The sequence below is a fragment of the Protopterus annectens genome, chromosome 8.part1 (assembly GCF_019279795.1).
Source record: "Protopterus annectens isolate FY-2018-M chromosome 8.part1, PAN1.0, whole genome shotgun sequence".
Lineage (NCBI taxonomy): Eukaryota > Metazoa > Chordata > Ceratodontiformes > Protopteridae > Protopterus > Protopterus annectens.
Genome location: NC_056742.1, coordinates 109,129,987 through 109,153,852, shown reverse-complemented (window position 1 = coordinate 109,153,852; position 23,866 = coordinate 109,129,987). Strand labels below are relative to the sequence as shown.

Here is a 23,866-nt window from a genome sequence, read left to right as displayed (position 1 = left end):
TTCATCGGGGGGGCTGTCCGAGGAGTACTCTTCAGCAGTTGGATGTTCCAAGGGAACCACTTGGGACATCGAGGCGGGCTGTCCCTGGGACCGGCTGGTGGGGGCCTGGCCCAACTGCAATGGAGTGCGGGATGGAGCCGTGGCAGGGACCGGGGGTCCGGATGTCCTCGACAGTGCCCTTTCCACTACGTCGAAAGCAGAGGGGGAGCCAGCTTCTCTAAGACCCGAGAGCCGACCCCCACTCGGATCCGATGCACGGATCGGAGTCGGAGCCGAAACCGTCGGATCCGAGAGACCAGTGTGCTCCGACCTGGACGGAGCCGAAGACACACCAGCTCCCTCGGATCCGAGGCTCGGCCCTCGGCTCCGAGAGGTCGGGTCTGAAGTACCCGAAGCACTCAAGGGATGGGACGGATCCGAGGTGCGCCGACCCATCGGATCCGACCCCCCCCCCGGATCCAAATCTGCACGGCGCCGACAGCTCCGAACCCGTGGTATGGGTCGGAGAAGGAGCCAAGGGGGCGAAAAAAGGGGTCGAAGCCCCTCCCGGATGGGGGGGGGCTAGGAGCACTCCCATTTGCATTTGGGCCTGGATGAATTTCCTCATCATCCGGTCCATATCAGCTTCACTCATAGAAAAGGTTGATCTAGAGGAGGCCACCGAAGCGGACCTAGAGAGCCGCCTGGTGACCTCCTGGAAGGGCTAGCCTCCTCCTCCTCGGGTCCAGGAGAGAAGCGAGGGAGTGGAGCCGAGGAGGAGGAAAGCTAGAAGGCACAGGGAGGCCCGCTTAGATGGAGGAGCCGAACTAGAAGTTTCGGCTCTCCTCTTGTGGTGCTTCTTCCTGTGCCTCTCCTTCTGTCTTTCCTTAGAGGAATCCTTCCTCCGGCAACTTAGAGGGAGGTTGAGTCCCAGCCGGAGGGGAGAACTCACAGCAACAGGTTGCTGAGTGGAAGGAGCAGGCGAAGCAGTATCTGGGGTAAAAGACCCGCCAGCACCAACCGACCTCCGTTCCCTCAAAGCCGGGGTTGAACCCTGCACAAATGGTAAAACCAGATGACAGGTGTTCAACCCCAAGATGATCGAGTGTGGCCATCTGCTGGGGATAGCTTATGGCCACACTGCATTTTGAAAACACAGCCTTATGGGCTTCAGACATAGTAACCCTAAGGCCTAACACACAACACACACAAACAAACTACACAAAACCCGATAAATTTAAACAAAAAGAGAGAGGAAAGCCTAAACACACTCAACACTAACTGAATCAAGAAAGAAAATAAAGATTTTTAAAACTTTTTTAGTCAAAAACTATCTCTTATCTTCACCAACGCCAGGAGCTCTGGAATTCCGTAGCTACTTGAAAAGCGGCAAACGAAATCTGAGGTCAGTCAGGGCTTGGCAGGGGATTATGGGTAAGAGGGAGGAGCTAGGAGCTCGGAGCCTAAGCTTTTGAATTGCCGGCTCGGATCCGAGGTCGGATCAGATACCCACAGGTTGCAGACGAATGAAGTCTGCCTACTTCAGATCAACATTTTCCCACTCTTCTGACCCTTGGGATACGGTCTTGAAGGAGTGGAAAAATGGACTCCCACAGCAGAGAGAGTCTTGCCTTCCTGTTCACACCTGGTAAGGGTATCCTTCACCTGTGGTCCAAACAGAGCAGAACCATCAAAGGGGGTGTTGGTGAAAGACGCCCTGAAGGGTTCTGCAAAGTTGCATAACCGCATCCAAATGTGCCTCCTCAAAGCCACGCCTGTGCCTGCGGCCCTACTCGTGCCATCGGCTGCATAAGAGATGAGCCGCATGGAAGAGTTTACTACCGAATTAAGAGTCGCCAGCTGGGAGGCATCCTTAGCCTGGGCTCCCGCAGCTGATGGATCTTGAAGGGTATCTCCTAGCTCTTTAAAGAGATCCCTTTGAAGGCGGGTAAAGTGGCACAAATAGTTCAGCGACCTCAAGGAGAAGGTCGCTGAGGAAAACATCCGCTTCCCATATCTGTCATTCGTCCTAGATTCCTTATTAGGGAGATGGCCAGACGAAGAAGTTTCCGCCAACTCCTTTTTTGTGGCCGCTGCTACCACCATGGCATCAATGGGAACACCCTTGGTCAGAAATTGCTTGTCTTGTGGGGCAGTAATAAATTTTTTGTGGGCCTGCGGGGAGTTGGTTCCATTGTGTATGGAGCTGACCACACCTTTCGAGCCACCACGGACATCGGTGGGTTGAAAGTCAGAGACACCCCGGAGGTGGAGGGTCTGGATCCAAACTCGTCCAGGAATACAGACTCATCCTCGGAAGGGTTAAGGGTAGTCCAGTTCCCCCTCTGCCTAAGAATCTCAAGGATGTCTGAGAAGGAGACGTCCTCAGAGAGGGATCTCAGGGACCCTTCTGACTCCTCCAAATCGGTACCTGAAGTGACAAATTCATGCTTCCTCTTGCATTTCCTCTTTTGTGGGGGCTCCTCTGAATGAACGGGGGAAGCCTCGGAAGAGGAAGATACACCCAATGGGGTGCCCTGGAGCGCTTGTTCCCCACGCTTGGGGTCTGGAGGAGGGGCAGTGGCAGGAGCAGGCACCATGGGGGGAGGAGCCGATGAGGCTGACCGTGAGGCTGACTCAGATGCCAGTACACCCCTCATGACCTCGAAAGCGCCTCTTCCCGATATTGGAGAAGGCTCCGGCTCTGAAAAGACCGGAATCCTTCCTGGCACCGAGAGAGACAGCTCCGAAGCCGATGTAGGAGCCGAACTTACCTGCACTGAAGCTCCAAGAGGGAGAACAGGGTCGGACAAGGGTCCGATGCCACTCGCCCCCTCAGAGCTGACGAGGGAGTCCCAGTGCCCAGATACCTCCAAGGACACCACCATGGAAGAGATCGGAGCCGACGACAGAACTGAAAGGGGAGGTATCGGTGCCGATGGTCCCACGATCCCAGCCTCAGCATGCTCGGGCTCCGAGCTCAAGGGATGAGTCGAAGGAGGAACTACTGCAGAGACAGGTAGAGCTGAACCCTGATGAGGGGGGCTGGATAGCACTTTAGCCAGGGCCTGCGATTTTAAAAGCCTGCTCACCACTCTCTCCAAATCATGGTCAGATAGTCTAGACGAGAGAGAAGAGTGGGATCGATGACTTCTCTCCGACTGCAACAAGGGCGACCCCGGAGCCGAATGTATCGACTCTAAGGATGGTGATCTGGATCATTTTCGAGACTCTGACGGTTCCGACAGAAGAGTCGGGGCCGACTGGGAGATAGGTACTTCGGCTCCAGTCGGAGCCGAAGTTGGCTTGGAGATGGGTACTTCGGTTCCAGCCGGAACCGAAGTTGAAGCAGACGCCACACCCGATGACGGCTCCGAACTGGGAGCCGGCGGCTTCGATGGCTTGGAAGGTTTCACTGACTGAGCCTTGGCCGGTGATCCTTCAGGTTTAGGCAAACCCCTAGGATAAGCTTATTCCTACGCTCCTGCAGGACTCTTGGACTAAAAGCGTGACACACCGAACAAGAGTCCTGCAGGTGTAGGGTGCCCAAGCAATAGACACAAGAAGTGTGACCATCTGTCAGTGACATTTTCTGACAGCATGCGTCACACTTCTTGAATCCAGACACTTTCATGTCTTTACACATTCCTGTAAAGGAAAAATCAAAATACAAAGAAAGAGTACAAAGGGGAGTAGGCAACTAGAAAAAAACACACACAGTCCACACAAGTTGCCACACCCTAACGGCACACACACACTTTATAATATAATAAAGGCTAAACAGACCTACCAACTACCACAATTTCGAATGAAAAAAGTTTACTACCTCAAAAAAGGAAACAAGGATAAGCCTCTAACTTGAAACGGCTTACCTTAAAAAGGAAAACTGGAGTGGGGGAGGAGGGGAAAACTCTCTAAGAAAACGAGTTTTCAAGTGGGGGGGGATTAAACACTAACAAATACCTACAATACTACAACTATGTATGAACACTAAATATTCTAACTAATAATATACAAAAAGTTCTAAATATATATCAATAGAGTGAAAAAATATGACCTGAGCCAGTAAACGCAACCTTGTAGCAGAAGCGGCAAACGAGATCTGGATATCTAGCGCCAAGCATCATGGGATATAGGAGGGCCTCGAGCCAGTAAGCCGCTCACGAGCTTTTGAAGATGGCCGAGTCAGAGCCGAGGATCGGCTCCGAACCCAACGGCGAGATAGACAACTTAACATCTGCTGTGATGCAGTTTGGTAGTTAACGGAGAGGCACTGTTTGGTTCAACAAAGCAAGAAAGTGAATGCTTAATGACTCTGAATGAATACATTAACCCAAAAGATTTAAAAGTGACTTTTTCTTTGTTTAGAAATCAGAAAAATTTTGAAACATTTAAATTCTACAGAGTAACTTTTTATGTTGGTACAATCGGTACTATGAAGTTGGGCTTGGTCTATATCATTTCATTGAGTTACTCTTTTACTGAACTACACCTTTACGAAAAATTTTAATTTTATCAAGCTTTCAGATTACACCACTGGAAAACAAGTGTTAACATGGTCCCTGCAAGAGAAGAGGGCCCATTTAGAGCTCTCCTTTTCAAGTCGATGTGGTAAATTCAATAATTTGAATTCATCATGTTACAAATTCCATGAAAACCCGCGGTAGTGGTGCTCCGGTAGCGTTGTCGCCTCACAGCAAGACGTTGTCCTGTTCGATTCTCAGCTAGAGAGCGTTTTGTGTGGAGGCATGCGTGAATGGGCATGCCTTCGTTGAAGGTTGTGCGTCAGGGCTGGTAACTCGGCACGTAAAAATCCACTACCAAACATTAGCAGACTGGAGTTCCACTGTGGCGACCCCTAACCGGGATAAGCCGAAAGACACAACAACATGTTACAGATTCCATGAACTGTGACTTGAACTTTCTCTCTCCTCTTTCTGGAGTATTAAATAAAATGAACAGTGCTCTTTTAAGTTAAATTTCTCCAAAGCCAACTTCATGCTTCTTAAGACAGAAGTGGTGAGCTTCATGATACCCATGCAGATGGACAATACAGTTACAACTGCTGAATCCTACACAAATGCACTCTATAAGCACTTACACGAGTGCATGGATCGTGCTATCCCAAACAGAACCAAGACGCTATCCTCCAAAAAAAAAAAGGAAGCCAATCTGGTGGTCCCCTGCCACAAACAAACTGTACAACAGAAGGAAGAAACGGTTGCAAAAGAGGGTAAAATCCCATAAGTGGAGGAGCTCCCTGGTCAGCCTCAGTAAGAAGCTGAGATCCCTTAAGATCTTCCAAAGCTACCTACAAAAACAAAATCACCACTAATTCTAAGGACAACCACAAAGCCTTCTGTAGCCATGTCAAGAATCTCGATGGCAACACCCAGCTCTGCTCTGAGTTACAGCACAACGGCATGAAAATTACTGAACTGATATCGCCAGCATCCTGACAGATAGGTTCAGTGCTAACTTTACCCCCCTCACCCCTTAAAGGGCCCATATCTATACAGGAAGAATGCAGAGTCCCTGTAATAACAAATATGCAAGTAAAAGCTGCACTCTCTAAAGCCAAAAACACAGCATCCACGGGACCGGACAACATTCCAGGCTGCGTTTTACACGAATTTCAGAACGAACTGGCTCCCCACCTAAGCACCATGTTCAATAATAGCCTCGCATCAGGCTTTGTGCCCACTGAATGGCGCACAGCAACAGTTATCCCACTCCACAAAGGGGGAGCCACCACTGATCCCGGGAACTATCGCCCTATTAGCCTGACGAGCCTGGTCTGCAAGGCCATGGAACGCATCATCATGGAACTCAAAGACATTGGTAACCTCCAAACTCTGGATCCCACCCAGCTCGGGTTTGTGAAAGGCAGATCATGCCTCCTGAACCTGATCGACTTCTCTGAGGCAGTCACCAAAGCCGTAGATGAAGGTAAGGTGGTTCACACAGCCTATCTTGACCTCACCAAGGCTTTCGACACCATCTCCCATTCTGGAATTATAGCTAAACTCACTAAACTAGGTATAAATCCCTACATCACAAGATGGGTTGTCAACTGGCTGACTGACAGAACCCACACTGTAAAAGATGCAGACTCAAAATCTGACCTCAAACCAGTGACAAGTGGAGTACCACAGGGTTCTGTCCTGGGACCTCTCCTGTTTGGTATCTACTTCTCTGAAGTACAGGCTAACACAGAAGGCCTCTGGCTAACGAAGTCTGCAGATGACTGCAAACTAGGAGCCATAGTCACGTCCCCAAATTATGTGGTCATCCTACAGAAGGGCCTCACTGAGACAAATGCCTGGTGTCAGAACCATGGCCTCAAGCTCAATGCCAAAAAGTGCAGTGTCACCTCCTTTGGTAAAAACTTTGTACCCATGAACTACCACATAGGCAGCAATCTACTTAACACCGAATGTGTGATAAGAGACCTTGGGACCCAGGTGGACAGTAGTCTCTCCTTTGATAGTCACATTGCCACAGTAGTCAGAAGTCCTTCTACGTGGCACATCCCATCATAAAAGGGCTCTCATCCAGGAAAAAAAGAGGTCATTGTTGCCCTCTACTATAAACTCATTAGACCCATTATAGAGTACAACGCCCCTTTTGGAATGTACCTCACAAGACATCTGCAGCAGCTGGAAAGGCCACAGAAGTACCTCACAAAGAGGATTACTGGCCTCAGACAAATGCCCTACACTGACCGTCTCAAAAAACTCCAGCTTTACTCTGTAACATATTGCCTACTCCGAGGTGATCTCTGCCTAATATATAAAGCTATGTCAAACCCAGAGCTGCTGGACATGCTACACCTAAAGAAATCCCAATCCCTCCGAGCTACACGCTCTAGGGAGCTAAACCTTGTCACCGCAATAAATGGACATGCTGGAGGGACAGATTCCTGTCCCAGAGACTTCCCATACTCTGGAACAGACTACCCATCTATGTCAAGCAAAGTTCTTCATTAGCACTCTTCAAGAAAAATCTTAATGAGTGGATGGGAAATAGGAAATATACTCCGGGATCACTTCTGTGTCTCTGCTCGACAGTGGCACAGGAAAATAACTTTCTTGGGTGGCGTAGGCCAGGGAAACTTGTTGGCTAGGCTTACGTAGGCCCATGGGCCGACAGCCTAGTACCTACCTATGAAATACAACCCCAGATGTGCTATCTAGACAACAGTGGTACTACTACTGTGTACCTGAGGGTTTCTGCTGTTGTGACTTGTATGAAGCACAGTGGTCTGACACCTCTGCATCATGTAATGTGCTCAATCGCACACACATATCTGTGGACCCCTTATGTCCCTTCTGAAAATGGGCCAAAACCCAAACAACAAACTCGAATAAATGCGCAGGACTGACAGCCACCACTGCTTTAACTTAAAGCTTCACTCCTTTAACAGCAACTGCTTTAGCTACAGTACAGTTCTAATGACAATTTAGTGTACCTTGCAGGTTAGACCTTTAGGTTTTTTTGTACAGTGACTTAAGCAAATTTTGAAATGTTTAAATTCAGAACACTCATAAAACCTACAGTACATTACACTGCAGCCATACTGTTAAAAAGTAGCATCATATCACTATCTTCCATATTTTTAGAAAATATTTTACTTAAATATCCACTCAATGCACATCAAAATAATACAACTGTCACCCAAATGCCACGCTTGTCAATTAAAAAAGTGCAAACTTCTCCATACAGTGTCCTCCTGCTATGGATACAAAAATTATAAACATAACATTTTATTTCACTTCTACTTGGTTGTTTCAGCCTATTTTCAGCTTCTACTAGACACGTGCGTGTTCAAAAAAGGAGGGTTCTCTGTATGAGCTACAAACTTAAGGTGGCAATCCACAGTTAAACAGCAGATCTAGAGATGCACACAAAACTTGCAACACTGGTGTTGCTAAAACTGAATTGCACAAGAGGTAATTTTAGAGGTGTAGCCCAAAACATTACAGGAGGAGCATACATGTGCTTATGTGTGCCAAAACGTACAGCAATGTTTGAGTCCATCAAAAATGTTGTTAATGATTTTAATTATAGACTCTGTTGAAATTTCATCCTAAATTACAAGAGTTTCACCTGTTCAAGCACATATATCAAGGCCCTATACTGACAGCCATTTACATTTATTGTTAATAGTGTTCTAAAAAAAAGAATTCAGCTAAAAATAGTTAATGGTATATACTTCCATAATGAATTCACTAAGCTGTACTTGCCACGTATAAATCTGACTCATTGCTCTGCTCCCAAAGTCCTGAATGAAAATAACTAAATCTGGTTACCTACAGAGTAAATGAATGGGCAATACTGTAATATACTGGGCATTAGCTTAAATTTACTTAATGTTAATGATGCAGACTTCCCAAGTGGGTTCTGCAATGCTATATTTATCAAAGTTGTTTCTGATTATAGCTCTCTCTGGGATAAACATCCAAGTAATACGCATAGATTACAAAGAAATCTAGATGTTTATATACGGATAGGTATCAGTTTTGCTACTCGTAAATGACAGACTAAAATGGTTAATGAGCACTTGGCACTTTTCTGCACATATTAATCAGATGATATCAAATTGCTATAAAGTACTCCAAGATTTTTTTTTCTGATAAACATCATTGTCTTACTAGACACAAGTCTGTGAATACTTTATATTCACGAAATTAGAGATGGCTCAGAAGTAATTTGTTGTGCATCTTTCAAATCTGTTAATGACAAGATAAAGCAAATATTTTGTATTATAAACAATCTGGATCACCTGCAGAACACTAGAAATAAAGGGAGCTTTTCTGTCAGCAATAATGCCAAATCAAAGCTACAAAACATTCTTCGACTCAGCATTTGGTGAACTAAAATATAGTCCATAACTTCCGGGATACATACATCTCCTAAACAGCCACCCTGTGAGGCTTACAGCTTAAGAAGCAATGACAGAGTCACCTAGCACATTAAAAGAAAAAAAAAAACTCCTCCCAAAATACTGGCAAAACCTAACAAAAAGAAATTATAGAGTCTTACTGTTGCAAATCATGAACTGCACACTACCAACAATGCATTTTAAGTAATAAAGGTATATTAAGAAGGATGTCTTTCCAATTAACATGTCAGGTGGAAGACACATGCAGCAGTCAAAAAACCTACTGCTGAAATCACAAAAGACTGCTTTTCAGATCTGGTTCATTAACTTATAGGTTTTTGGAAGTGGGAAATATGGGGAAGGAATCTGAAAAGACTCTGAAGAGTTACAAACCTGCTCTAGGATTTGGTTAACTAGGAGAAATGCCTTAGGAAGCCTGGCTCATATCTTCCATTCACTATTACATGTTTAAGCACAGTTCTAAAGGTGACACCTCATGATGTCTGTTCCAACTGTGCCTCACCTCAACAATATGCTTTCACTCACTGCTCTCTGGTACCTTACAGTATTCTTAATCAAGATGCAAATTTCATGCAGTATAGCACGCAGCAAGCTGGCATTTCTCATCATGGCTCTTCCAGTTCAGTTATCTACGAGTGCCTTCTGCATGGAATTTGTATGGCCTCCTTGTGTTATGTGTGGGTCTTTGCCAGGGGCTCTGGCTTCCTTCCATATCGTAAAATTTTGCTGTAGGTGAAATGGTGCTCCTCCAAACTGACCAAAGGTGCATTTATATATGTGCATCTTATGCTGGGTTGATGACCTATTTGGGATCAATTCCTCTGCTCTACACCCAGGAAGTGCCAGAATAGGCTAAGAGTCCTCTACAACCCTGAAATGGATTAAATGGGTAATCATACAATGAGCAAATCTTGGCTACTGACCTGATTTTTAGTAATGAGACTACAAAAGCGGTTTCCACTTTTAGATATCAACAGCATGTTTGCAAATACTACTGTTTCAGCCAAGATAGCAAAAAAGTTCTTCCTTTTAGTCACCACGAAATCTGCAGGGAAATTCATGCTAATTCCCATTTCTGGCTTCTTTAATGATGGACAAAGACACCCTATCCCAAAAGGATATTAAAAAAAATCCACAAAAACTTTTAACCTTGCAGCCGAATACGATTCTGACCGTCTAGCTTGCATAACCTGAAAGACATACTACAGAAAGTTCAAAGATTTGTAATAAGGTACCATGAACAATTGTGCAGTCAAGAAAAGTGTGCCAGCAGTAATTCCTAAACTATGTGCTCTTACAACTACCAATGAAGTAAGAAAAGTTCTATGAGCCTGAACATGTTTGGTGATAAAACAGGCAATGGATGCACTATAATTTTAGGCAGCTTTCTAAATGATTTTTCACTGTAGAAAGGAATTCAGCTCAGGTAAGTCTGTAATACAATACATCTAGTTTGCTGTCTTGTAACACTATGAACATGCCTTATCTCCAGGTGTGTGTGTGTGTGTGTGTGTGTGTGTGTGTGTGTGTGTGTGTGTATTAACTTTTTCATAATCAGTTTAAGCTTATATTTCACTCTGTAAAAACAAATTCAGCTCAAACAAATCTTTACTACTACTACTTTGCCATATTGTGTAATGCTCAACATTATTTCTAGGTGTGCTTGTTTCACGGATATCAATAAAGTCATCTAACATTTCTTTATGCCACTTCAATTTAACTTTCTGGGCTGATGACTTCTGTAAAAACTTTGTAGAATGTATATAATCTGAGCTAACACAGCTTTAATTTTAGCCATCTCTTCATTTAGACCCAGTTCTGCAAATCACTCAGTTAAATCTATACTTTCACGACATGGCAGACATGCCTTTAGAGAGCTGAGATTACAAATCATGTGATCCTAACAATATGAGGATGCAGCTGTTGACATTTTAATCCATAGTACTATAAGGAAACCACTAAAAAAAACAGAGAGAGTTATTAGCTTTAGTGTGAAGACGTGCTGCTGTCTCTCTTACACAATCCACCACAATGATTAAAAAATGTTCTCCCTATTATTTCATGGCTAAATCTCACAATCTGTACCTTTGTATATAAAATGCTCAAGACACAGAACAAAAAACAAGCCAATGATTTTGTGCCCTGCCTATGAATGCTGCTCTACATTTCAAAGTTCACTATAAAATAGTGATCAAATATATCAAATAAGAATAGAAATCCAAGACTCGGCAATCTTCATGGCCACCAAAACCTGCATGTAACTCTTAACACTGAGAAGGGCATCATAAATGAGACTGTAAACTTGCAAGTAAGCTAGAAAGTGCATGCCATATCAGTGTTATTGTTAATTGTAAAAGCTAATTTTATTTGAGCCTTTTCATTCAGTGACCAGCAAGTTGGAGACCGCCCCCAAAATCTACCTTTTTCACAAAACCAAAGATTTATAAATTGATAAAACAAAGAATTACAAAATAGGTAGATCGAAAAATAATCAGCTTAAAATTCAGATTATACACAGTGCTACTGTGAATGCATTTTAGGAGGAGTAATTTGATCTGCTAGTGCCTTCTGTGAAGGATGGGCGCCGGGCTGACAACTCAACACTGCCAATAGATACGCGGACCGGTGAGCCGCTGTGGTGACCCCTAACAGGGAAAAGCCAAAATACATTGAATTGATCTGCTAATGGAACTTTTACAACAGACCCAATTTTGTAAGCTCTGGAATTCTTAAGGGGTGACATACATTGCCAGAAGATGAAGGTTTAATATAATCTAGTATGTGAATTAAAGAAAAACAAAGTCCTGTCAAGTATCACTGACCAGCTATAAAACCTGGCTAGGTTCTCTGTGACGCTGCGAGGATGGTCTAGCACTAGCTTCAGCAGTGCTACTGTAAGGAAGAAAAGGGAACCAGTACAGAACAATCAAAAGCATTAGAAACATACCTTATTTGCACCTGGAGTGCCCAGAAAGGATGGGATGAGACTGATGGATCTGGTTGTACTCCACAACAATCCAGCAAGGGCATCAACACTAAAAATGTCAGAAAGCAAAGTTACAATCTTGCACTAAAGTCATTACTTTCTCTTGATTACTGAAATTACCACATAAATAATGCAAAATATTGTCTTTAAATCAGTTTTCTATTTTGTTGCTACTTTTCTTCCTTCAAGGTATACCCAGAGGACTCAATTTCTGCTTTCTTTTAGATGTTAGACACATGACATTTCTAAAGTAAAACAAGGTCAGGCAAATGGTTGCAGCAGTGTTTACTTTAAGTGTGAATCCTAAACTACAGAACTGTGCCTGTGGTCCTTGTGTTCACTTGGCATTTATCTTCCAGTAAAAATGCTCTGATGCCAAACAGAAACTACATGCCTGCATTTAGGTTATATAGTGCAGTATTTAATTTATCCAAGTATATAGTTATAACTTTTCCATAAGGATATCATGCATGTTTAAGCCCACTGGCTAAATAAGGTAAACTAGAACATGCTATATTTGTGGAAACTTTTCAGTTACTGTCACTGAACTTAAACAGAACATTGTGCAATAGCCTTCCATACAAAACTAGACAAAAATGAACCCTCTCTTTTCATTAACAAGGGTGTAATACATTCTACACTTTTTTTCAGACAAAATAGAGGCACATCTGCAACAGGTAAAACATCATTAGGCCTCATTAGTGTAAGACACTGTGAAGATATGTGTAGGCCAAAGGCAAAGGGATAAAATACTTAATTATTTATTAATGTAACAAGCCAGCAGCAGCACAATCCAAAGTAGTACAATGCTATTGCATGCTATTACTAGTGTGCGTGTGTGTGTGTGTGTGTGTGTGTATACATATATACACACATACGCATATATATATTTATATATATTTATATATATATATATATATATATATATTTATATATATATATATATATATATATATATATATATATATATATATATATATACACACACACACACACACACACATGTATGTGTCTACATATACATATATGTATGTATGTATATACGGGTGCTGTACGTTTGGCTGACCACTGCTTTGGTTGACAGCTGGAAGGGTACAAGTTGTTTGTTCGAACATCATGTTTAATGAACAAATGTTTTGCTGAAAAAATAAGTGGGACGTACGCTAGGTATGTATGTGAGCGAATGTGGGAAAAGATTAAGTGTCTTTGTGATGGAGTGCTTAGGTTTAGGAGGATAGACAGAGAGAGAGTGAGAGAGTGTGTGTGTGTGTGTGTGCATGTGGTGAGTGTTCTAGCTCTATTGTGTAGTGAGAGTGTTATGGGGAAGGGCTTTTTTTTTTTTATAAACTTAAAGTTAAGGACAAGGTTAGGGTTAGCAGGCATGACTAAGGTGGAGCATGGATGCTAACCCCAACCCCCTAGTACTAACAAGTGATGCATTAGTATTAATTTTCCTGACTCAATGGGAACTTCTACAGCCAAGTGTGGCTTGAAGGGCCACCAACCTGCAGGATAATTGAGGCAGAATATTTCTGACCCCTCAAGGAGGGTCCTCCTTTAGATTAATTGATATAACATGGTTGAGGGCCCTCTTTCAGATTTTTTTCTCTCAAATAACTACTTATTTATAGTTTCTCACAATTAACAAAAAAGAAACACAAACCAACAGGTTTTGAGAATATTATAGGAAGGAAAAAAAAAGTTAAAACCACAGTCAAACACAGCATATACTACTAATTAATGAAACTACAAAGTAACTACACTATACACAATAAACAGTGTGCCTTGTGATATAAATGTGTCAAGAACTTTGCACAATAAAATGAGATCCCATACAGTCATGGAAGAGTAGTTAGGAAAATTTCTAAGGAATGAAGAGATAAAAAGATAACACCAAATGGATATAAAACAATTAAACCTGTTAAAATATAAACATAACGTACATTTACGTAGCTTATTCATAAAATGATTTAAGTCCTGGAAGCTTTTCTTGTAATAAAAAGCAATTCAGTAAGCTTTAAAATATTTACTAGCCATTTCCATAAAATTTCTCTACAACACTTTTAAAAGGGTGGCCCAGTTTTTAGTAATACAGAACTTGATAAGCATAAAGATGGCTATTAACAGGAACAGATCTTTCTTTGATAAATCAGCTGGAGGTATGTGTAAGATCACGAATTCTTTACTGTACATATTTTTACTGTAACCCATAAGTTGTAATTCAACTAAATTTGTTATGCATATTTACAGCACCATAACACATGAATCAGATCTGCTTGCGGACAGTTAAAAATTTTTGTAGGGGTTAGATGTGCATTATTGAGAATCATAAACTGTATACAAAATAACTTTAGAGGAATGCATTTATGATGTATTACAATTGATTTATGTAATAAAGCACACAAGATGTTAAGAAGTTTATGTAACCAAAAAAAGAGAATAAATATATTTGATTTTAAAAATTAATTTATAGGTATTAGATATAGGTTTCACTGATTGCAAAAAAAATAGTTTATTTGCTTACAAGTATCACAACTTTTATTTGCTTACAAGTATCATAGCTTTTATAATTAAAACTGGAACAATCAAATGCATTATTCAATAAATAACACATTTGAGTTAAAATTGCCAAGTATACTCTGGGTAGGTTAAAATTTTCTTACATTTTTAGCTGAAAAAGGTATAAGCTTTTTGAAATAAAAAAATGAGCAGGCTTGCAATAGCAGGAGAAGAAGATAGGTCTAGCATTCAATTGTTATGTTTCAAATTAGGACTTTTATTTACTGGTTTTAAGAAGGTAAAAATGTCATACAAGTTTAAAATTTAAGAAATTTCTAAAATAGAATACTGTTAATGGTAAGGATTGATATTTTGAGATTTTTAAGGATATGGCGATTTAAGTAAGGTAAGGTTTACATATATAATTTGCTAAGGATTGCGGTAGTTGTGCAAAATTTTATATCACAGGGGTTGCCATACTTGAGGGATGAGAGGAATATTTACTTTGACTAGTCTTGCTGCATTCATAATTACACAGTATCAATGTATATCAGGTAAACCAAGACCTCCCTTTACTTTTGGTGCAATTATTTTTTATAAGATACATGAATTGATTTATGAGACCATATAAATTTATCAAGATAAGAAGTGATATTATGGAAGAATGTTAGAGGCATGTTTTGAAACGAAGCATTGAACATAAACAATTGGGAAAAATGTTGATTTTGACTATTGCTACTTTAGATAAAAGCAGTAAATTTAATTTGTTACATCTATTAATATCTTAATTTTATTCTAAGTATTCACTGCATTATTTACAAATTGATTTGATTGGTTAAGGCTTAAATAAGCACCCAAGTATTTCAATGATGTAGAAATTTTAATATCATAGGTTATGTTGTTTGGTGGGTAGTAGCAGCAGTGCTGGTTGAGAGGGAATATGTTAGAAGTATGAAGATTCAGAGAGAAGTAGGAAAATTTAGAAAAAAAGTTTTATAGTTAGGATTATTCTGGGAATATCTAAACTGGGGAGAGTATCTTAAGTCATCTGCAAATACAGTACAAAGTATAGCAATATTGAATAATTTTGGTGCATGGACATTATGTATATTGAGTAACAGAGTGGAATAGTGTTCAATGTATATATTAAAAAGATGAGGAGACAGAAGGCAACCCTATCCCCATTTAAAATGGGTATAGAAAAAATTCCTATTTATAAGAAGTTGTATAAAACCTTTATCATATAAGTTGCTAATAGTTTTAATAAAGGAAGCAGCGAATCCTATGTGTTGCATAGTTGCAAACAAAAACTAAGTTAAGACTATTAAAAAGCTTTAGAAACATCTATAGCTGTAGTAAAATTGTTGTAATTTAAGTTACTAGTGAATGACTGAACAAGGTCCAGCGTAAGGGTAAGATCTGAATTCTACTTTTAGAAACCAGACTGATAGAGAGACAGAATGGAAGGAAGAAGTGATTTTAATATATTAGCAAGAAAAGATGTGTGTGTGTGTGTGTGTGTGTGTGTGTGTGTGTGTGTGTGTGTGTGTGTGTGTGTGTGTGTGTGTCTGTATGTATATATATATATATATATATATATATATATATATATATATATATGTGTATATATATATATATGTGTATATATATATATATATATATATATATATATATGTATATATATATATATATATATATATATATATATATATATATATATATATATATATATATATATATCTATACAAATCTATCTACTTCATATGACTGACAAACTTTTCAGAGAGACCAAAACACCTAAAGCTCAAAACACCGAAAACTCATTTGGTTGTAAGTCATAACATCAACATATGACATTCAAAGCATTATGCCCTTTCCCCACTGTAGCGCGACCCTGGAGTTAGAATAAATAGATAGGGGGGGGGTGTGGGAGGCACAGCCCCCCACATACATAGTAAATTACACAGATACATGTGGATAGTTATAACAAAGATATAGTTTAGATATGCCTAAGTTTGTAATAGTATTAAATAAATTTAATAAGACGGGGCAATGCAAGATATGAAGCATTTAAAAAAATTGATACAGAAACCATCAGGTCCAGGAGCTTTGCCAAATTTAAACATTTCAATAATATCTTTAATTTCTTTTAAGGTACAGTGGATATAAAAAGTGTACACACCCCTGTTAAAATGCCATTATTTTGTGATATAAAACAACTAGTCCACAATAAATAATTTCAAAACTTTTTCCACCTTTAATGTGACCTATAACATGTACAATTCAATTGAAAAACAAACAAATCTGTTAGGGGAAAAAATATATTTAAAAAAATGTACAATAAGCTGGTTGCATAAGTGTGCACATCCTTTAATACTTTGATGAAGGACCTTTTGATTTAAATGCAGTCTTCTTGGGTATGAGTCTATCAGCATGGCACATCTGAATGCTTCTATGCTTCTACTTGGACAGGACTAAATCTTTGAGAAAAACAGACCAGCTGTTCATTACCTTTGCCCCGGGTGTAGAAGGAAAACCAGCTGTTAAGCAAACCATTTCCAAGTGGATTTCATACTGCATCTCTTTTTGTTACAGCCATCATGGCAAAAAGCCTGATTTGATTAGGTCACATTCCAGTAGGGCCACAGCTGCTTCTACAGCTTTTCTCAAAGGGCTTCCCCACTAAAGATATTTTAAGGCAGCCACCTGGTCTTCTGTGTATACCTTTACTAGTCACTACCACCCGCCAGCCTTTTCCAAGTCTAGAGCAGGTTTTGCATCTGCAGTCCTGCAGGGAATCCTCTTCTCCCCTTAATCTCCTTCCACCATCTCTAAAGCTTTGGAAATCATCCCAATAGTCAGAACTGCAACAGTAAAACATGAAGAACACAGTACAGTTGTTTATGCTTACCATAATACAAATGTTACAGTGTTATTCACTGTTGCAGTCTTATTTCCCTCCTTCCTACCCCCATCAGTCTACTAGGTAGGCTACTAAAATAAGCAAAGGACCCTATACCTACCAACCCTGGTTTGGGTCCACTCTTCTTTGGCACACCTTAAGTTACACTTGGAGCCTCCTTGAGTCAACTCTACCTTGATCCTCCTAGGGTGCACTTGGAGGCTCCTAAGTGGGTCAAGAAAATACTTAAGTGATGATGCAGGCTGGCTCCCTTTATACCCGAGCATATGGACATTGGTAAGGACATCCTCCAGCCTAGGAAGCGAAAACAGTTTTCTCTGGTAGTCAGGCCAGCAGAGGGCTTTCACAGCAGTAAATCCCAACAGTCAGGACTACAACAGTGAAACACTAAGATAATCATCAAAAAATTACTTTGTTGTATTTTAAAGATGAAAAGTCCCACTGTCGATAGGGGGTCTAAAGTCTATAATTAGCTGAATAATTATTAATAGCCTAATTACAACAAAAAATAATTTTGTGCGATTTACTGACCACTATAAAATCATCATGTCTGACTGACAAATTAGCATCACCACTTGAAAAAGACTGTCCTCTGAACACATTTTGGGTTTATAATTTCTCTGCAAGTTTTTCAGTACACAAGCGATTCAGCTGTTACTCACCTAGACTTGTTCAGCTTTCAAAACTATTTTCAATGATACTCAGTACAGCTGTTGTATACCAAGCTTGCACTGTAAACATTGATTTTATACATTTTTCTACAGAAAGTTGGGTGTTGAGTCAACTGTCACTCCCTCTCTTGATTCAGTGCCACTCTTCTACCTTCAATAGTCATGCCTGACTGTTGCAGGTCTTCTCTATCACAATCCGCACCTTTGTTGGATGTCCTCATTTCCTCTTGACTTTTTGTCTGCCCCAAATCATCATCACCAGATTGTCTTCTGCTTTCCTGTACATGTGCCTAAACCACCATAATTTATTTTCTTTGACCTTCTCTGCAGTTGGAAGTACTTGGGCTTCTGCTTTGATAGCCTTACTTTGTTGTCTGTCCCACAATGTGCATACTACCACTCATCTCAGGCACTTCATCTCCATCACCTCTAGCTTCCTCAACTGTTCTGCCTTCACTGCCCAAGTTTTTGCACCATGTAGCAGTACTAGATGCACTACTGTTTATACACCTTACCTTTCAGCTTCTTTAGTATTCTTCTGTCATAAACACCCCCTGACAAACTAAGTGTTGGCTGCAGCCCTTGTGATTCTATTTTTTACCTCTTTATTCAGACTTCCCTTCGTCTCAACCACACTTCTCAGATACCTGAAGATGTTAACCTATTCCACTATTTTCTATTATATCTCAGTTCTCACAGTCTTATTTTCCCCCATTTGTGGCCATTACAACTGTCTTATCTGTAATAAGTTTCATCCCTTCAGCACAGGATTGGGGGGGATATAAAACTGAAGTTCTTTAATGCCACACTGTCTATATACATAGCAATTTTGTTGATTTGTCCCCTGCTACCTCTTTTCTAATGTAGTCATCACAGATATGAACAGCAGTGGGCTCAGACCATTACCCTAATGCACAAACACACACACTGGGAAACCCTCCCTGAATTTGAACGCTGTTAGTTCTTACCAATGTTTTGCGGACTTCAGACCCATCACAGGACTGCCCAGATCAGCTTTCTTGGGACCTTGTCATATGCTTTGTACAAGTCTAGGAATGCACAATTTGAACTCTAGCTTCGTCTCAACTACCTGCTTCACTCTAAACATCAGTTTGGTTGTGCATCCTGATCTTAATCCAAAGTGCTCATCTCCCATCTTACCTGCTATTACTCTGCATATTCATTTATCAGTCATCCTCTCCAGAACTTTCATGAGTATGACACGAGTTTGACACTTCTATACTGACCACAGTTCTGAATGTTCCCTTTGTTTATGTACGCTGACACTAGAATGCTTATTTTTCCTGTATCCACAGAATCCTTTATTCCCCCGAACACATCCAACACCTTGATCATATCTGCTGTGACCTCATCTGAGCCTGCTGCTTTCCTTGTCTTAATTTTCGTTAGTTCTGTTCTTGTTCTTCTTTCATTGTAAGCTATTTCTGGGGCAGTATAGCTTCTGTGGGGATTTTTTTCATTCAGATGCTGCTGGAAGTACTCTCTACATCTGCTTTTGAAGTCCTGTGGACTGGGTGGGCACGTTGGTGCTGGCATCCCTTATGAAGTATGTCTGACTATATTCTTTATCTTTATGTCTTTGCCTTGCAACCCAATACAAGTTTATTTTTACCATCTATTGAGTCACTTTCCAGATGTGAGAGAAGAGTGCCTTGCTCTTCATTAAAGCAACTGCTCTCTTAGCCAATTTATTAGCCAATCAGTACTGCCTTCTTAGCCTGGACCGTCTTTCATCTCACTATTTCCAGCACATCTTTCTTCTTTCGATGACTTCCTGGACTTCCACATTTATCTGCCAGTTTCTTTATGTACCTTATTTCCATACCTGGCTAGGTTGCATATCTGTTCTATAGTCCTCACACATGCTGCTTTGAGGCATTGTCATTCTTCAACTCCACCTATTTCCTCTTCTTTCTAAGGTGCTAAAGACGCTAACACCAAGTATTTCCTTGAACGCTTGTGCTTTTTCTCCAGTCATGTCCCACGCCTTAAACCTAGTCTATATGCTATACACATCAAGCAAGCTAAGGCAAAGGTTGTACAGCGAAAAACATTCCAGGTCTCTGGAAGTATGAAATTCCATTTCTGATACATGATAATAAGTTAAAGAAAAGTTTTAAACAGAGTACACCAGGGAAAAGTAGGCACTGTGGCAAGTCACTAGCACGAACTCAGCAAAGCTAGTACAATTTATTGAAGCACTTTTCGTTTGCTGGCATAAGCAAACTTCTTCAGAAACCATTTTTAATTTTTAAAAAACATTTAAATAGTCACAATTAATGACTATTAAACCAATCACAGTTCCCATCATGTTAACCACTCATTAAAGGCATCTAACTTACTTAAAAATATACAAGTACTAACAAATCATTCGAAAAACTGAAAGTTTCAAACCCAGGAACAAGAAAGGGAGAAACCTTTCAGGTCCAAAACCTGAGAACTCCGTTTGAAATAAGAGTATTTTAACCAAATGCCAAATAGCTTGAAGGTGATAGTAGTAATGCAATGTCCAATTGAACCAAATAATAATAATCCAAATGGTTAAGATAATCCAACCTCGAACAAGCCAACTGCTTTAATAGACAAAAAAACAAAACGTACAATAAAATAGTCACAAGCGCTTTCGCCCGGTCTTACCGGGCATTTTCAAGTGTGTCAAATTAAAACCAAGCACAGTATTTTATAGCGCAAGTGCGTTGCATTAATTGGTTAATTATTTAAAACATCACCAGTGATGCAATGCCTAAACAACTTAAACATGCAAAATTAATTTAAAATTTGTTAAACCTACACGTAAATACTTTTACATATGAAAAATTCATTGCAAAACTGAACACAGTTTGTTTTAAAAAACAACATATTCTTTTCAATATGAAAGCTGATAATGTTACTGATAATGAATAATAAATATAAACCTTGGTAACATTCAGGATCACAGTTTTATGTAATTAAAAATGCACTGGACTGCCAAAATTAAAAAACAAAATGCGTGTTAAGCCTATAAAAAACTAAACTGCCTAAGCTTGCCCTGCTGATGAATGTTAAGTTTAAGAAAAAAATTACCAGTATGCTATGATATTGATATAAATGTTTCATAACAGCTACGGAAAAAAGTTGTGTTGAGGTGAATGAAAATACAAGTTAAAATCTTCTAACTAATATGTATACCTTTAGGTAAATTTGTAGTATATTTCTTTTTGTTTTAAGTATGGGAGCAAGGCTGGTGTTATCACCAATTTGGTGGCAATATGGGAGCATCAGAGTCATTGGGGACTTGTAAAGTAAATCATATGAGTGATTTGCCATCTCAACAACCTTGTTTTGCTAGTAGTGTGCTGTTATGGGTGAATTCAATTCACCGTTGCTTCATCATTGTTAAATCAGTGGCTTTCTGAAAGTTTTTCTTTCATCAGTGTAGTATCTACGAACACGGAACTTCAGCACCATGATAAAGGTAATATTTTACTATCTGATATAGTGGCAAAGCTTAAACTGTTAGCCACTCTGTGAAACTAAAAAAACTGCAACTCGAAATAGCATTTTTTTGCGAATGCTTGTCATGGAAGGTGGTGCCAAAAGGCTTAAGACACAACCAATTTCCAACAGGAAATTTCCACAAGGAATTGTATGAGTTGTTTGACCGACAAGGGTTTGAATTGTTAGACCTTATGGTTAAACACTACACCACTTGGGTCGCTGAGCTTAATATAAAAGTAACAGAATTGGATACGAGTATTAAACTCTATGTTGACTTTCACAGGTACAAATATGAATACACCCGTATGTTTTCTAGAATTGTTCAATATTTAGTCAAGTTGCGACTTGCCACAGTGCCTACTTTTTTATTTGGTTTGTGGTTTTCAGCTTTTAGAGTACACCAGGAACCTTACTCTCAAGATGTTGCTGACGACAGGGAGTTTACAGCCTGCCTTTTCTTTTTAAAATGAGAGTGGGGTTGCTTTAGAGATTCATATTACTTTTATTTATTTTTTTAGAAATACGTATACTATTAAAAAGATGATTGCAATAATTAGCATAGACTGATGGTCCAAAAGTAGTAATTCTTATTGTGCATACTCTGTTTTTTGTGGTTCCCGATGCTTGTCAACCAGCAGAATCCTCCTGTGACCTACACAGCCTATTTGTTTCCAGCTGGGAGACAGATGCCACCAACCCATTCATTCTTACTGGATGAAGGTTGGCCCAGAGGCCAACATCCAAAAAAAAAAAATCTATCAGGACTTTATATTATGTCCTACCAACTAACTCTCCAAATCCCAGATGCAGTTTCCTAAAGCTTGGCTGTATTTGTCTACCTGCAGAAGGCATGCAGACTTCCTTATGTACCCTAATCTTAAACTACATGGCAACACATAGCTCAACTTCTTGAATATGAAAAGGAAGGACCAACAGCATGATTCTGGGGTGGGGTGCATCAGTTCTAGAAACAATCTAACATTTAAAACTCAAATGCCCAACCATGCTGTATAATGATGAATTTCCTCCCATCTTGTGTTTAATATCTGAGACGAGCATAAGGAGTGTTGAAATCTTCAGACGAACACTTAAAAGTTTCAAAGGACCAGGAAGGCTGACTGGCTCATTGTTTTAATGGTTTATGACGGCAATGGGCTGGATTCTTGAACCAAGAACCTGAAACCATAACCATCTCAGCTACTATATGCTCATAATGATGACCTTTGTTCTTTCCAATATGAGTTTTGCTTGGAAGCACAGACTCAGAGGAAATGGACAAAATGTGTACAGGAATCTAAAATAAAGGCTCCATCTCTATTCCCCCCTTGCCCTACTGCACTAAGTAGAAATGGGGAAGAGCCACATTCTTCCAAGTGAAGAGGACAACTTCTGGGGTACCTCACTATTACAAGACCTTGTTCAGACATACCCTTTTATAATTGGGTCTAGAAGAAAACCTCAGTGTGATGCTCCAGTCTATGGCTCACTGCTAGAATCATTTCAGCTCCCTGAACTCAAAAGTACACCTATGTGCTACCAGGCTCGTACATGCAGGACACCCAACCCTGGCTGTTTGATACAGCAGGAAGCATCTGGTCTCAGCTTCCCTTTCTGGAGTCTGAAGGGTATTGCACATCTATCCAGCATGCGTCCTACAGTAGGGAGGAGCTCATGTCTACCACTGATCCATCAGCTAAGCTTTGCATTAATTATAATCTGCAGAAAGTTTGCAAGAAAGAGAACACGACACAAACTGTGGAACTGACCACCATTTTGTAGCCCAGTGCTAGAGGTATAACATTATCAGAAGATCCAAGTTGGTAGACAACTCAAGTCACTGAACACACCATCCACTGATGCACCCTGTAATTTATTTATTTATTTCAGTTCGATTACCGGAGAGGTCAACTGGGCTTGTGGGCCCGTTTTCAGTGGAGGCCCGGGGAGAAAAGCTCCAGAATTTTAATTACAATAAAAAATTTACAAAAAGAAATTGCATAGAAAATTACATAAAAAAAAATTCAGAGGCAATTGTATTTCAAATAACAGTTATCAATAAAAGAATAACAAGTAACAATTTCAATAGTTCAAGAGGAAATATTGGCTTATGGTTTGAAATCAGGATGTACTAATTAGGAATCTAAGTAGAGAAATTTAAGGAGGTTAGGTAGGAAAATGAGGTTAGCCAGGAGAGAAATGGGAGGATAAAATAACTTGAGAGGTATGGGCTTGAGAGTGCAATTGCATTCCCAGTTTTGACTGAGGTAAGAATGAAGATGTTTTTTTAAGATGTTAAGGTTGGTGTAGGACCTAAGTATGTAGGGCAGCGCATTCCATTTTTTTGGCTAGGGTAAAGTATAGGAGCAGTTGATTTGCTGGGCGCTTAGGTTTTTGTATGGCGATTA

The 23,866-nt window shown here is 40.2% G+C and overlaps 1 protein-coding gene across 1 annotated transcript in view; it reads right to left on the bottom strand.

Annotated features, from left to right (window-relative positions):
- TCF25 (transcription factor 25) overlaps window positions 1-23,866 on the bottom strand; it is an 848,985-nt gene that overhangs the window by 522,418 nt on the left and 302,701 nt on the right. The window contains exon 13 of the mRNA XM_044081728.1: window positions 11,832-11,919. Coding sequence (XP_043937663.1) covers window positions 11,832-11,919 — 88 coding nt within the window. The remainder of the gene's footprint in view (window positions 1-11,831; window positions 11,920-23,866) is intronic.